Source organism: Bombyx mori, chromosome 10 (genome assembly GCF_030269925.1).
Source record: "Bombyx mori chromosome 10, ASM3026992v2".
NCBI classification, from domain to species: domain Eukaryota; kingdom Metazoa; phylum Arthropoda; class Insecta; order Lepidoptera; family Bombycidae; genus Bombyx; species Bombyx mori.
Window position 1 is genome coordinate 9,191,776 of NC_085116.1, and position 15,423 is coordinate 9,207,198.

The window sequence follows — 15,423 nt, forward strand, 5'->3', positions numbered from 1 at the left end:
AAGCCGGCGAACCAAATAATTGCTAAGAAGTTGAAAACTTCATAATAGCCTTTATTAGTTACTGTTTTAACTGAGCTCCTGGAAAATAAATTAACCGAGCCATTTAATGACTAATTGAATTATGAGAATTTAAATTAAAGTTTTGAATATTACGTATTTGATCTTTGGCACAACCTATTTTCTAGGTTTTTGGGATTTTTTTACTTACACAGCATTAAATCAAAAAAATTATTAAGTATAGTAGATATAATTATTTTCATTGCTCGACCGTTACCTGTGAGCTATAAAAATGTCACACGAATAATTAAATAAACTATCCAAGCAAAGTGAGTGTCTTTCAACAGTTGGCAACCACTGGACGTCGTAGACTGTGTAACTTAGAGCACAGCTAGCAGCCGCTAGTTAGTGTACATTGTTAAAGCACTGTGAAAAAAGTGTTAACGAGAAAAGTGACTAATGATGCTGCTATGAAATTGATTCCGTTTTGTTGATCAAAAACATAAGGTGAGTCCTGGTCTTTTTTTATGAAGTTTTTTTTTTTTTTTTTTATTAATTGCTGCTTCTTTTTAATCATCTATTTCGTTATATTATCTTGACAAAATATGCGATGTTCAAAGAAAATGGCACACTTGGAACGTAGTATGTATCATTTATTTTTATAATCGATAAACTAATCTCATTCATCCAAGTTTATATTTTAGACGTTTTTAGTTTTTTTTTAAATAATTTATTTCTATAAAGAATGATTTATAAGAACATTGACAGAAAAGCTTGGATAGGAACCGGTAGTTTTCTCTAAAAAAACATTGTGGCTATGATATGTGACCATGATTCCGTTTAAAAAGTACACAATTTAAAAATCGTTCTAAATTACGATGTCTATTTTTATAAGCTTAACTTGACCATTTAAAACAATGGAAGTTATACCTATATTATTATATAATATAGAAAACACACATAAATATATTTACCATATAACGTTGTTTACCTCATGTTTATTGTTATGGTGGATAATTGTTTTTCTTTTTCTCCATATTACATGCTTCTTAATTTAACAATGATCTCAATAACATCATGCGCAGACTTAGCATAAAATGACTGATCAGAATTAATTTGTTTGAAAACAATTTAGTTTTATAGAATAGGCACCGATGCCTAATAAAAAAAAAGTTCTAGGGCACACTTTAAATTGAAATTGGCATGTTCTTGTTAGAAAGTCTTTGTTATTCATTTAATTTTCATACATGTACTTTGGACGCTTACCGCGATTCCTTTCACGTTACTTGTAATTTTACGCACAATGGTTTTTTAAAGCAGTTTTTAAAGCATTTCAAAGCCATATCCCACAAAGGGTGTGATATGGCATACATTACTGTATGATTTTTCCACTTGATATAGAGTAAATATGATCTCATTCATTTACCATCGCCTTTCGTCGTCGTAATTGTACACAATGTATAAGTCTATTCATAATCATTTAAAAACGAACATAAAATTTAAAAAAAGAAATTGGTTATTTGCAGTATACTTAAACGCGATTTCATAATATATTTCTTGTAATTGCCTACAATGCAAAGGAACCTGTTTACAGTACCTGTACTAAACACATGTGTATGAGATGTAAAAAGTTATTTTTATATTTACAAATCATACGAAAATATATATTTTTAACGATCGATCCAAAATTAAAAGCAATGATGGGTACAAGAATATGTACGAGATTCGATGAGATCCGATGACATCTGAGTATTTAACGCTTGGTGTTTGGCGCGGCGGCCGCTCAGTACAACACACGCCGCACCGGCGTAGCCTCATCTCCCGAAAAGACCATCCACAATAATAAACTAAAATCACTTACCATAAACTTTTTTAAGGTAACGAGCACAGAGAACATACTGCAGATGAGCTTTTTTTAAAAAAAAAAAACTTAATTCGGAAGTGCTAAATGCCTATTATTTTTACAGAATAAAAGGAGTTGGCAGTATTGACTTATCCCCGTAATGGGGCATACTACAGCAAAATGGGTAAGTTCCTTTTTTATCAATAAATCTAATAAATCAAGCGATTGTATTTGATTGTCAATCTGAGCTCATAAAAACCATTTATACCTGTACTTTAAGCTATAAAATACTTAAGAAATTTGGGGATCCGTAAATGTCTAGTTGGCGACTGCAGTTTTTTTTGTATAAATGGGCTCTGCTAAACTTGTCACATCCAATTAACTGAGTAATTAAAAATAATTGTAAAAGCTACTCCGTGATCTGAGTATTAAATTACAAAAACAAATGTTTTCACTAACCACAGCTTACTCATTAACTTTCAATGAATCAATTCAGTCATCAAATTTTAAGAAACATAACAAATCTAAAATTTGTTGTTATCAATCTAATCACATCTTGAAATTATTCATCGTTGTTTGCTTCAAAACAATAAACTAACGTAATAAAACATTAACGTAACGTAACGTACATTAACGTAATAAAATCAATTTTATCTTTTACTAGCTTTTACCCGCAGCTTCACTCGCGTCAATGGATTATAGTAAAATCTATACCTCAGGATTAGTAGACCCTCGTTTGTAGCCGTTTTAAAGCGTGACAAACTTCGATCAATAATATAGATCGAAGGTGACAAACCAATACACTGTCTTGTTTAAAATATTAGTATGGTTTATTGAGCTCACGTCCACTGCGAGGATAGCAAGAAGGAAATACCACTAACATACGCCCTTCGCTCCGCTAGGAAATGGACGGGATGGTAGTATTCTTATTTACTGGATCATAATACGCACTACCAACAGGAAATCCAAAGTAAATCAAAGTTAAATATTCAGAAAGATCATAAATTTAAATTCAATTATGCATTCATAGTATGCAGTCTACTTTATCAGCATACAGTATACACTACAAGAATATTCGTTTGAAATGTCATTGAACTCTCCTAAGCTTAGCGGTAGAGAAGCGTATTCATTCTCGCAAGAAGAAAAATTAACTTCCTACCCAAAAAAATTTAGCGAACTTAAAACAAGCCGCAGTGATTTCCATACACTCACTGGGCACCGTTAGTAGGCCCAAAATTTCTTTTCACTGCATTAGTTAACTACTCATCGTTTATTGCTTGGCTCATTGTATATGCGCAACATATAAACCCAGTTTTTATTATGAACTCGCACGCGAATCATGCACATACAACTTCGATCAACAACAGTATATACAACGATATAGGGCAGTGGAACTTGCTTGATCGGGAAGCATCTAGAAACACTTACAGAGACATTAACTTTTAAAGACTAGGATCGCGTATGTCTATATAGGTATTAAGTCCACTGGATAAGAATTTATATGAAGATATTGTGAGATTGACTTATTAATTGCAAACAGTGTAAAGTGGTGGCTTTTTTTTTGTAATGATTGCTCTTTCTAATCCTATTTATTTAGCTGAGCTAATGTACGTAAATAAAGTTCTAAGTGCTACTGAACAAATATTAAGTGGGAAAATATGAGAACACAGTCATTAACCGGTAAAACGTTGTTGACAAAGCTTTACTAACTGTTGTTTTGTCTTCATGTGTTAAACAGTAGTGACTAATATTACCCAAAATCGAATTATAAATACCTAATTTAGTTGTTTGCAAAGTTAATGTATGCTTTAAAAAAAAATTTTGTAGTCAATTTTTTTTAATTACTTTGATGGGTGGACGATGTCTTTTTTTTATTTATTTTTTATTGCTTATATGTGTGGACGAGCTCACAGCCCACCTGGTGTTAAGTGGTTACTGGAGCCCATAGACATCTACAACGTAAATGCGCCACACACCTTGAGATATAGTTCTAAGGTCTCAGTATTAGTCACAATGGCTGTGCCCACCCTTCAAACCGAAACGCATTACTGCTTCACGGCAGAAATAGGCGAGGCGGTGGTACCTACCCGTGCGGACTCACAAGAGATCCTACCACCAGTAATTACGCAAATTATAATTTTGCGGATTTGATTTTTATTGCACGGCCCACTTGGCCATAAGTATTTACCGGAGCCCATAGACATATATAACATAGATACTGCCACCCACCTCGATACAGGAGTTCTAAGGTCTTAGTTTTTTAGTACAACAGTTGCCCCACCCTTCAAACCGAAACACATTACTGCTCCACGGCAGAAATGGGCAGGGAGGTGGTACCTACCCGTGCGAACTTACAAGACGTTCTACCACCAGTAAATTCTGTGATCGAATGCTACCATGTCTAGGAATATCTGAAGCGTCTTAAAGGTGTCAGAGTGAGCATTCAAGAAGAAATTCAATTCTTTTAAGCCCGTCTCAAGCTTAATGGTGGTTTGCAAATTGTAACGTTTATAAACCTCGGTAACCACATAACATCAAGAAGGCCATGAACCAATCTACCCATTTACACCCTTAAAATTAATTCGTTATGGTTAATTTAAAATTTATATTCTTGTGAAAAATTGTCCCATCAGGTACGCTACATTAAATCAACTCAATGATACTGCTCGTACCTTGATAGTATTCAGTCCACGTGTAGACTCACTCGTCCCTCCTTCAACCGTCGCGTTCCGTCAATGCCATGTTAACCCTCTGGTTTCCTAGTTGTTATAATCATGCGTTTATATTACCTTAAACGCTTGCAGTATTGGCGATTAGCTCTATCTTATTTTATTCAACGTTCATAAGTCTTCTTGTTGATTTGCCATATGCTTAATAATCGTTTATTTATCACGTTACCTGGTTTTGTCCAAAAAAGTATCGTGTTCAATTTTTATGACCAAAAAAAATTGTCCTAATAATTGCTAAAATGTCATGCAAAACACCTTGGACTGGTTGGGATGATGACGATGACCCCGCGGGCAGTCGCTCAACTACCTGCCTCTGATACCTCTATGCAAATTTTGTTGTTTTCCGACTGGCTAAGTCAACGCGCTGGAAATCGATTCAAAACTTTATTAAATCAATAAAAATGTACGGCACGGACAAATTTTATTATAGACCTATTAATGCAATCTACTGCACATATTCATGAAATCATGCATACATCTCACCTTTTTTTTTAATAAGCAAATGCAGAATTCAAAATCTATTTTAATGTAATAGGATTGTCATTGACTCCTCGTTGAAATGTTTATTATAATAGAAATATAAAATAAAAATATTTCTAAGCCAGTCAAGTCAAGTGTTGATCTTGATTCTTGAGTTTGTCAAGTTATGTAAATTACGTAAAGAACGAGTGAAATACTTGATTATAATTCGACAGGTCAACGACCGCCACCTCCCACACAACATTTTCAGCTGAGGCATCTTCGATTGAAACTACATTATAGTCAATAATAGTATCTTTGACCTTAACAAATTATGCAGACAATAGAATTCGATAGAATGTTTTTTTTTTATGTTACTGTTTAGCAAGCTCCTCGCATAACGGTGCTAGAGTTCACTACAGATGTCCCAAAGTAATTGTCATCTATTGGATTTACGTAGGTAGCTACATAGCTCACAGCATTCAAAGCTTTTTTATACGGGGCAATAACCTCAAGCTTTTGTTCGACAAAATCAAGAGAAACATGATGGGTGACAAGAATACGAACAAGGATCTACATTTAAAATACGCTGTCAGAACAAAATGTTTTTGTCAAACGAAATTTTAAGCAAACGAGAAAGTGTGTTGCTAAGAATACAATATACATTGCGTTTTTTTCTTTCAGTGTGCAACGACGCTCCTGCTATGCGTATCTGCATTTGCGTCTCCACGTACATCAAGCAATTCCTTCATCAGAAGCGCAGTAGAAACTATCCCACAGCATGACCCCATTCCTGTACCCATTCGTGCATCAGTCGAAAGTATTCCACTTAGGTAATAGACATTTATATCTAAAGCGATGAAACCTACGAAACATTATCCATTATTACCGGTCACCGTCCTTGTCGAACCCGTCGCTTGCGACGAAGGTCTCGACGAGCGAATCAACCCATATACACAGCCCACTGAGTTTCTCGCCGGATCTTCTCAGTGGGTCGCGTTTCCGATCTGGTGGTAGAATGAAATAGTTAATAGTGAAATAGCCTCTCAAGGCTTTCAGCTTAGGAAGGAAAAAAAATTCCATTATGAATACAAAACAAAACCATTATTATTATCTCGTCTTATAACTTTCAGGAGCATACGGGATGAAGGTGAAGGAAGACTACCTCTAAGAGATGCGGTCGAAAAGCGACCGATACCCGTATTAAATGCAGAATATAACTACAAATTATTGGGGGCAAGTATTTATTTAAAACAATGCAAAACAAAACATAAAACTAAATATGTTACATTTTATTATAAGTTTTCGAGTAGCATTACTTATATCTCTTGAACCATGCATTTAAAAGAAAAAGAAGCATTAAAAAGATAGGATTCTTCAAGTTTCAAAACAAAATATCCAATATTTTTGTAACAAATTAACGCACGTTTGCGTACTTCTGTTGTTTCCACGAAGCTAAGTCACCGACATCACGTTTGTTTACTCGTGTAGGCTATATGCACAAAGAAAATTGATCTTTCACCAGATTTTCTTTGGGTATTTAATTACTATGTTTTTGTACAGGACGTGGAACGTATTAATAATGCAAATGGTTTTAATACCGAAGGATACAAACAATATTATGGCGCAGCCAGTTTTCTTAACAAGTAAGTCAACAAACAAGTCCCGTCGCAATATTTATTAAAAAATTAATTGAAAATCAATCGATCGACACGTTTTCTTTACATTTTCAGCGCCACACATAGTGATGAGCGGCTTCATTTAGGCAATGCGAACTTACAAGGTAATGTTTGGAAGAATTAACAATGCAATAATAAAAACACGAATCAGTTAGGTTTAATGGAAAATATTTTATTTTAGAAATGCAGCAAACTTCTGGGGTTGGTGCTGTTCGTCGATTAGTTGTTTGCTACATCGAATCGTGGGCAGCTTACAGAGCTCCACCGTTGGCTTTCACGGCCAGCTTAGTGCCACGATCTTGTACGAACCTTCATTATGCTTTCGCTTCAATGCACCCACACACATATTCAGTCTTGCCCGCTAACGAAGACTTCGATGTTATAAAAGGTACATAGTACACAATAACATGATATTTTTTTTGCTTTTCAAACTTCAAAACGAATAATTACTGGTTACTTGATTATAGGAGGGTACCGCATTGCGACTGGACTGAAACGTCATATACCTGGATTGAAGGTTATTTTGAGCGTTGGTGGTGAAGGCTCGGATCGTTTGTTTAGTGAGATGGTACAGGAGCCTGTGAGGAGAAACATGTTTATCGAAAGTGCCTTATCATTTTTACAAGAGCATGATTTTGATGGGCTCGATTTACATTGGGTGTATCCAGGTATTTATAAAAAAAAACAATAACACTGGTCTTATATAATCTTACTCTATGCTGTAGACAAAAGTTAAAAACCCGATTGAGTAAAAGTAACTAAGTTAAAAGAAGAAGAGGGTAGCAAACTATTATAATTCTTTGTATTGCTCAAACCTTTTTGATCATCTTCGGGCATCTTATCCTTTAGACTTTACGGAACAGCCAAATGCCGATAAAAATATGTTTTTTTAGAAAAACTTGAAAAAATACATATAAAACAACGTACTATGTATATTTAAAAAATGTAATAAAGAGGAGTTGTTTTTATTGTGCATATCTTGCTATATCTCTCCGGTCGCGTACGATCATACTTTGATCAGGATAACATCATGAATCATTATGTTATTAAAACTCTTCGTTTATTTCACAATTACACCCATCCCCAAATTTGGAAGGATCTCAACTATATCATTTCGGATGGAACAATAATGAAATTAATTGGACAACATTAAGCAGCAAAAACAACAACGCAATTATAATAAATCAAACGACACCTCATTATAATTTTATGCTAAAACCTGCCGCGCATGTTATGCCACATTTACAAAGAAAGAGATAATTATACATACATACCTACGTAATGAAATATCTTTTTATGCGTATACATTACGTTATATGTTGTATATTCAACAACATTAATGTTGTGTGTAACATTACAATAAGAACATAACTCTTCCTTTGGAACGATCGGGTAAACCAAATTAATTATACTTACTAAAAACGGTTAAAATGTCATTGTTTGATTCTAGGTGAAAAGGATGAAAAAGAAAAAGATCTGGTAACAACTTTATTATACGAGATCAGAGAGAAGTTCTCTTCGTATGGCTATTTGCTATCGACAGTTTTGCCGCCGTTTAGGTGAATATTTTGGTCGTTTTATGTCATTTTCATGGTATTTATTGATATAATACACGTGTTGGACAACAAAAGCTTTCTACTGATTAGTTTTTGTAAATAAAATAAGAACTTGTGGAACAATGTAACAAATTATTATTTTTAGATATCAAATAGAAGACGGCTATGATCTGAGTGCTGTGAGTGGGGCAACGGATTATACTATACTACAAGCGTGGGATATGACGCACGGGAGACGGGAGGAACCTCCTGCCAAAGCTGTTCAACACAGCGCTCTACATAGAGACCCAGGCGCTACATCACGGGATCAGCGATATGACAATATTGTAAGCATAAATTAGTTCACTGGTTTGAAATTTATTAAAACTAGAATTTTTAGTAAGGATTATTAATACATACTTACTTACTTTTTTTTTTTTTTTTTTTTTTTTTTTTTTTTTTCGGGCCGGGGGCCGAACCTCCTACGAGGTCCCCGCGCCTAGGGGGCGCGCGGGGTATGTGAGACTCAACGATCTGCAGGTGTTGAGAGCAGATCGCGGGCCCAAGGATTTTAGGGCCCACCCACTAAACGACTCCCCTGCACTCTTACACCCGACGTCCGATCTCCGTCCGGGGTCAGAACCCGTTCAGAGTAGGGGGGTTCCCGCGGTCAACACTACAACCAGACACGCGGCGCCACCCCGAGGACGCCCGACCGACGGGTCGTCGAGGCGATAGTCGACGACCAACGACGTCGGTCTCCGCGGTACGGCGGCCCTACCAGGCCGCCCGGGCGGTGCCGCTGGTGTTCCAGGATACCCCGCTGGGCCAGAACCAGCCTGCCGGGTCGGAACGCGATACACCGCCGACCGGGTTGCTCTTCAACAGTATGTTCGGCGACGACAGCGACGACGAAAATGCGGACCGCATCGCAGTCCGCAGCCGCCGACGCGCCGTCCCGTCCTCCTGGTGCCAGCGCGCTAGAGTGACGGTAGCGTGCGGCGCAGCCTCAACCCCCTTAGGTCGCCCCGTGACCATCACCGGGAGGAGACTGCCTCCTCATAGGGGCTGGAGCTGGACAAACGCCCTCCTCCGAACCCCGGCTCGACGGCGGCGGCACGGCGCCGAGAGGGAAGAAGAGCTCTCCCTCTCCCGTTCCGCCGCCTCCTTCTGCGAGATGGTGGACTCGCAGAAGTCGAGCATCGCCTGCCAGGACTCGTCGCTGCCGAGCATCGTAGCCACGACGGTCGGAAGCGACAAGTCCGGTCCTATTTTTGCAACGAGGACGCGGCGCTGCTCCGCGAAAGCGGTGCAGTACGCGAGCGTGTGCTCCGCCGTGTCCTCGTTGCAGCCACTGCAGTGGTGGCACTTCGGCGTCGGCTCCCTCCGGGCGACGAGGTGCAGGTAGCGACCGAAACAGCCGTGTCCCGTGAGCACCTGCGTCGCTCGGAAGGTGAGACGTCCTCGGTCGCGATTCACCCAGTCCGAGAGGACCGGGCGGATCGCCTCGACAGTCCGTCGCCCGTAGGCGGGGTCCGCCAGGCGGCGAGACCACGCCTCGAGCACGGCACGCCGAGATTGAAGTTTCCGCGCTCGAACTTCCGCCGCGCCGGGACGCGGCTCCCCCCTGGAGCGGAGATCGCATCGCCACGCGTAATCCGCAGCGAGCGCCTCCGCTTCTAGGTCCCAGGGAGGCGTCCCAGCTAGCACGCACGCCGCCTCAAACGAGACGGTGCGGTATCCACGAACCGCCCTGACCGCAATCGCGCGCTGCGGACGTCGCAACGCCGCAACGTTGTCACGGGTCAGGGCGTGGCACCACACGGGAGCCCCGTACAGTGCCATCGACCGCACCACCCCCGTGTAGAGGCGGCGCACTACCACGTCAGGCCCCCCGACGTTCGGCAACAGCCGACTCAGCGAGCCGGCAGCCGCCATCAGTCGGGGACCTAATCTTTCAAAGTGAGCGCGGAAGCTCCAACGACCGTCCAGTACGAGACCGAGGTACCGCAACCCGGTTGCCTCGATCTAACTTAACTTAATTAAGGTTTGATCTTGTTGTATTGCGTGTACTGTTTGAAATGTAACATAGCGTACCCATCGCTAAATCCGGTCACCGTCCTCGTTGAACTCGTCGCTTGCGACGAAGGGCTCGACGAGCGAATTAACCCATAGACACAGCCCACTGAGTTTCTCGCCGAATCTTCTCAGTGGGTCGCGTTTCCGATCCGGTGGTAGATTCTCCGAAGCACTGCTCTTGCTAGGGTCAGTGTTAGCAATGTTAGCATCACTCCGGTTTGAGCCCCGTGAGTTCACCTACTAGTTAAGGTTACGCTGAAATAGCCTCTCAAGGCTATCATCTTAGGTAGGAAAAATAATAATCACTAAACTGTTTTTCCTTGATTGATCTTTATTTTTTTTACTTTAAGTAAAAACAATCAAACTGACTATTTTTTTAAATTAAGAAATCGCATGTTCGTTTTACCAAATCGAAACTAATATATTTATGAATCTCTTTAAACAGGAATTTATGGTAAAATATATCCTGCGACACGGAATGGCCCCAGAAAAATTGGTGCTGGGTGTACCGCTTTATGGTCGCAGTTATACTTTAGCACCATCGACAAATCCTTATCCGGGAGCCCCCATCGATGGATGGGGAGAAGAAGGACCATACACTCAAACGAAGGGACTTCTAGCTTATTTTGAGGTTTATATTTTGGTTTCCTTAATTAAAGATAATTGAAATCACCTTTAACATTTCTGTAGTGACAGCTTTGTTGTTTTATTTTTAGATATGTATGGCTGAACGCGAAGGTAAAGGCGTAAGCGGTGTGGATGAAGCTGGTAACGCTTACGCGGTTTTCGATAATCAGTGGGTGACATACGATACCCCATCAACGATCGTTGATAAGGTAATAACAATTAAACAATTTAAATTAAGAACTATTTATTTTTATTTATCTGATTTGTAATAAATTACAGATGAAATACGTCATAAGTAGTGGATTAGCTGGAGCTGCAGCGTGGGCGGTCGACATGGATGACTTCAGAGGGTTATGCGGTTCACCATTCCCAATTCTAAGTGCAATTTCTAAAACATTAAACGGTAATAAAATGTTTATGACGATTTTTCTCTTCAACTATTTGCTTTTACTTTGTTTAAGGCATACTTGTTTTATTACAGGGGAAGAAGTACAAACTGACCAATCGACCCTTAAAATCGGATCGTGCGACTCAAATGCTCCTTACTTAGCTTCCGACGAGGAGTCGTGTGCCCACTTTCATTTCTGCACAGGAGCTATTAGTTATAGAATGTCCTGTGAAGATGATCGTTTATACGACCCTTCCACCGGTTACTGCGGGTATTATTTCGAAAATGACCATATCAATAATCAGATTCTCATAACGATTTTTTTTTCTAATTCCTTGATATGTGTTTAGGCACCAGGATGTAGGTAAATGCCTCCCAGGACAAAGTTTGCGAATCAGTGTGGAAGATGCAGCTCGTTATCTGTCACATGTTTATGAAACAGACTTCGAGGTGAGTGGTTATGATTAAAAATTTAATTTAACTAAAAATACGGATCGATTAATTCATATTCATCTTTTTTTTCAGTGGAACAATGAACCTATGAAAGCAGTGGCCAATCGAGACTCAGAACGCCTGACTTCAGACGATGTAGATATTAAGAAAAGTAACTACTTTGATAAACTCCACAATCATTTCGAGATAATACCGCGGATTTAAAAATAAATGCTAACATTTTAAACCAACCAATTTCAGATAAGGAAAACGACAACAAAGTGGTGTGCTATATGACCAGTTGGGCCTTTTATCGACGTGGCGACGGAAAGTTTGTACCCGAACAAGTGGACACACGTCTGTGTACTCACGTTGTATACGCATATGGCTCACTGTCCCCTGATGAACTTGTTGCCAAAGAATTTGATCCTTGGGCTGACATAACCAATAGTAAGAATTTAAACACAATTTAAACGGTTTTCTCATCATTATCAAAAATCGACTTTCATTCGATGAGTAATAAAACTTATTTGATCTTCTTTGCGCAAAATAATATTTAATTTAATTATATTTTTTTAGATTTGTACGAACGTGTCACATCACTCAGAGATGTTAAAGTCCTCCTTGGTTTAGGAGGATGGACAGACTCAGCAGGAGATAAATATTCTCGTTTGGTATCTTCAGATTCAAATCGATCTAAGTTCATAACGAAACTAATACCATTCCTTCGGATGCACAACTTTAAGGGCCTCCACCTGGATTGGAACTATCCCGTTTGCTGGCAAAGTAATTGCAAGAAAGGTGCTCGTTCTGATAAAGCAAATTTTGCTAAATTTGTACAAGAATTAGCGAAAGCATTACACGGTGCCGAAATGGAACTAGGAGTCGCAATCTCTGGTTACAAAGAGGTCATTGAATCAGCGTACGATTTAGCAACAATATCGCGTGAGGCCGATTTTCTAAGCGCTATGACATATGATTACCACGGTGGTTGGGAGAGAACTACCGCTCATCACACGCCCCTGATTCCATCGCCCAAAGACGCATTATCGTATTATTCTATTGTGAGTATTAAATTACAAATTCTGATTATTCTGTAATATGTAATGAACTTTACTTAGTAAAACACAACACATCACGCCGTTGATTTTTGAGATTATTTTTTATACTGCACTCTTTGTCAGTGAATATTTAAAATCAAGCGCAGAACAAGTAATTTATTGTTCGTTAATGAAAAGCATATTTGGGTTTTGATATCAAATTAAATTCAAATTAGCTGTTGATTAGCACTTTAGAATAAATGGCTGTTATTAAAATTTCTTTCTTTTTTACAGGAGTATGCAATCAAAGCGATAATTAGCGGTGGTGCCGATCCGAAGAAATTGCTCCTCGGCTTATCGTTCTACGGTCAGTCCTACAGATTAGCGGACGTGGAAAGCACCAGCGGACCCGGGGCACCGGCCGCCGGCCCTGGCGAACCTGGGGAGTTCACCAAGCAGCCCGGAATGTTGGCCTATTACGAAGTCTGCTATAGAGGTAATTTCTTGTGTGAACAGTCTTCATGTAAACATTTACATTAACGCATAAAGTGGCCTAAGCGTCAACATATTGATTATCACATACAACCAGTTTAATAGGAATTTCTTTTTACAGTGAAGAATTTGCGTTGGAAAACGGGACGACAGACAAACGCAGGACCTTACGCCTATTCAGACAATCAGTGGGTCGGATATGATGACCCGAAGTCTATTACCGAAAAGGTTTGTTCAATATTTGTTAATTTACGCTACCAAATAATCCAGCAGTTCAAACGGAATTCTTCGACTGATTGGATCACATTTTTAAATTACACTAGTTGTTTGATGGTCCAACTTTCGGCCGACCTGGTCATTGGTGATTACCAAAGCCACAGATACTACATCGTAGATACGGCCACCTACTTTGAAAGATAGATGTAAGTCTCAATCCTTTTCATTACAATGTGAAACCGAACCACATGACTATTCCACGCAATAATAATAGCAGGAAGGTGAATTTGCAGTATGCATTCTGCAAGTTTGATTTTCAATTAAAGGTCTTCACGAACGATTGTGATGGTAGCTGTTTGTTTCTGCGGCAAAGGAATAATGCGCTATGATTTGAGCATAGCTGTTAATCCAGTGCAATACAAATTTAATCGAACACCGAATGAGTTATGTATTTATTTATTTATTTATGTACACACAGAAAACAAGACACAGTACAGAGTAATAGGAAAATTATGTAAAATTATATCCGTTTGCTGCTTTATGCCACCGAAAACAAATGTTAACGTTTAATTTATAATGGTTCAGGTGGAATGGGCGATGCGTCTGGGACTGGGCGGCGTGACCGCTTGGGCGATAGACTTGGACGACTCCAGTAACCGATGTTGCGCAGAGCCGTACCCGCTACTACGAGCCGCTGGCCGTGCTCTCGGCCGTTCTGTGCCTTCGCCGCCCACCACGCCCTGCGAACGGCCGCCCGAGCCTGTCACTCCCGCTCCCCCCACTACTACCCCTGCAGAGTCCGATGGTTCGTTTTTATTTCAATAACACAACGATTTTATTAAAATATATTAGTTTCTTCGTGTATTGAAACTTATTAATACGCTTTTATTAGCTTCAGACGTATGTATGTTTGTAACGGAATCTTTGAACATAATTTTGACTCCCCTTCAAAACGTCGTATTAACTCGAAGTTTGGTATACTTATTAAGGGCCGATGACAATTAAATATTTTAAAAAAATTTGAAAAAATTTAAAATTAACTAAAAAATGAAAAATAAATATATAATAGTTTTAAAAAACTAACAAAATACGCTTTTATAGAAAATCCAACTAAAAAATAGAAAGTAAATTTTATTAAAATTTATATTAAATTAGTAATAATTAAATTATTATTATATTATTAATTAAATTTTTATTAAAATAATAAATTTGAATTAAAAATAGTGTAAGAAAAAATTTTTTTATTGTAAAAAAAACGTGGGGTGCATGGTATCAGTTGTTACAAACAGTAGTATACAATAAAATAATTTTCTATAAAAGCTTATCTTGTTAGTTTTTTTAAACTATTATTTATTTTAATTTCACGATCGCCGCAAAGACTGGTCTTTTGATGTCATATCAAATCATAGATATACTTAGTTGTTTTGTGTCTACATACTAAATGATGTAATTTAATTTGTTATCTCGCATATTCAGGTGGAGCGCACGGTGATCACGGAAGTCACGACCATCATACCTCCACGACCTGGCCAAGCTGGAATCCAACCACTACAAAACCAACCACTACAAAACCGACCACCGCTCAAACCTGGTGGCCCCCTGCTACCACCACCACCACGACCACCAAACGCCCAACCACTATTTCCACCACCAGACCAACAACTAAACCAACAATCAAACCAACAACCAGACCAACAACCAAACCCTCGACTAAGCCGCCATCCGTCACAGGTCAGTTAAAAGTCAAACAGTTTTCCCGAAATGATCATTATTTATGTAGGTACATAATGTATTTTTACAATGCATAATGCAGATTCAGGTACAATGGTAGATCTAAGGACATGGACATTTGCTAAAAAGACTTAAAGTCATGCAATTATTTTTATGAATTTCATTTATTTCCTTAA

General features: G+C 38.8%; 1 protein-coding gene across 1 annotated transcript; it reads left to right on the plus strand.

The window, feature by feature from the left end:
• Positions 1-1,769: 1,769 nt before the first annotated feature.
• On the plus strand, positions 1,770-15,112 carry ChiR1 (chitinase-related protein 1; the record flags this gene model as incomplete). The annotated part of the gene is given in 22 exon segments (NM_001043396.1): positions 1,770-1,874; positions 1,965-2,024; positions 5,713-5,861; positions 6,162-6,264; positions 6,592-6,674; positions 6,762-6,811; positions 6,889-7,095; positions 7,175-7,375; positions 8,158-8,266; positions 8,409-8,589; positions 10,767-10,952; positions 11,038-11,157; positions 11,228-11,351; positions 11,430-11,607; positions 11,687-11,786; positions 11,862-11,940; positions 12,030-12,218; positions 12,348-12,832; positions 13,103-13,304; positions 13,422-13,528; positions 14,102-14,321; positions 14,993-15,112. Coding segments are annotated over 21 exon segments (3,217 nt in total), but the record flags the coding sequence as incomplete, so codon positions are not given.
• Between the last annotated feature and the right edge of the window lie 311 nt (positions 15,113-15,423).